Raw genomic sequence first — 1281 nt, 5'->3', positions numbered from 1 at the left:
AAACCCCCCTTTCAATACCCGAAAGGCTATTGAAGGAAATGTTAGAACCATGTACGATGGAGGCACCTTTCCTCTCCCACAGAGGGGAACTCTTCCGTCAGGTGGACGGTGTTGCGATGGGGTCACCCCTGGGTGTCCTATTTGCCAACATGTACATGGCTGCTGTCGAAACTAGGACCTTCAATAGTCACCATAGACCGTTGAGATCGGTTTGAACGTAATGGACCAGGATTCCACTTGGATGCGTTACGTAGATGACGTACTGGTCGTTGCTCCGAGGGAAACCGATCTCAACGAAAAATTAAATAGGTTAAACGGGATAGAACAGGATATTCAGTTCACAATGGAGCATGAAGAAAATAATAGATTGGCCTTCCTGGACACGGTGGTTTGGAGAAAAGGGAATAAGACCGCATTCTCAGTTTATAGGAAAAACACCAACAAGGATGACATCGTGCATTTTTACTCGGCCCACAACGACAGAATTAAAAGTGGAATTGTCATTGGTTTCTTCCTAAGAGCTTTCCGAATTTGTAGTGAGGAATTCCTCCAGGAAGAGATCAATCACATTTTTTATATTTTCAAAAAACTACGATATCCAGAAGGTCTTTTACACAGGTTAAGGGAGAAGGCCCTAAAAATAAGTAAAAGAAGCAGAGGGGATAAAAGAGGAGAGAGTGAGGGTGACAGTGGTGGGTTTTTGTCCGTCCCCAACTCAAGACGCGCGAGTGAAATGGAACAGTTGTTCACCCGAGCAGGGCTAAAAATTGCGTTCGGTACTGGTACCAGGATAGGAGAGATTGTGAGGAGTAAGAACAATAGTAAAGCCGATGCAGTAGAGAACAGCTTGATTTACAAAATTCCATGCAAAAGCTGTCCCATTAGTTATTTCGGAGAAACCAGCAGAGGGATAAAGAAACGTACCTATGAACACAAAAGCGACATCAGAGCTCACAGAACATCAAATTCGTTAGTGGTCCACCTTGACAACTTTGGCCACCTACCAGATTGGGAATAAACAGAGGTGCTGCATAAAGGTCTAACAAAACAGAGAAGAAAAGTAATTGAGGCAGCCTATATCAATTTACATCCATGTAGCAACCACCGTGATGGATCTGTAAAGTTGGCGAGAGTAACGGCCAGCTTGGTTATTCGTGATGCCGAACGGGGGTGCATGAGGAGCGAAGACGAACGGGGAGGAACGGGTTAAGCTGTGGGTATATAAGCTGTCAATTATTTGTTTGTGTACACTCTGAGGAAGTCCTTTCAGGACGAAACGTT

General features: G+C 44.6%; 1 protein-coding gene across 1 annotated transcript in view; it reads left to right on the top strand.

The window, feature by feature from the left end:
* Nucleotides 1–215, top strand: part of LOC143020154 (uncharacterized) — a 573-nt gene extending 358 nt beyond the window's left edge. Inside the window, exon 1 of the mRNA XM_076176315.1 lies at nucleotides 1–215. This exon is cut by the window's left edge and continues 358 nt beyond it. Within this exon, the coding sequence (XP_076032430.1) occupies nucleotides 1–215 (215 nt within the window).
* Nucleotides 216–1281: the final 1066 nt, after the last annotated feature.

Source organism: Oratosquilla oratoria, chromosome 39, assembly GCF_046742065.1.
Source record: "Oratosquilla oratoria isolate Oo_2021 chromosome 39, ASM4674206v1, whole genome shotgun sequence".
Lineage (NCBI taxonomy): Eukaryota > Metazoa > Arthropoda > Malacostraca > Stomatopoda > Squillidae > Oratosquilla > Oratosquilla oratoria.
Note: the sequence above shows the minus strand (reverse complement) of the source record. Positions and strands in the feature narration are given on the sequence as shown.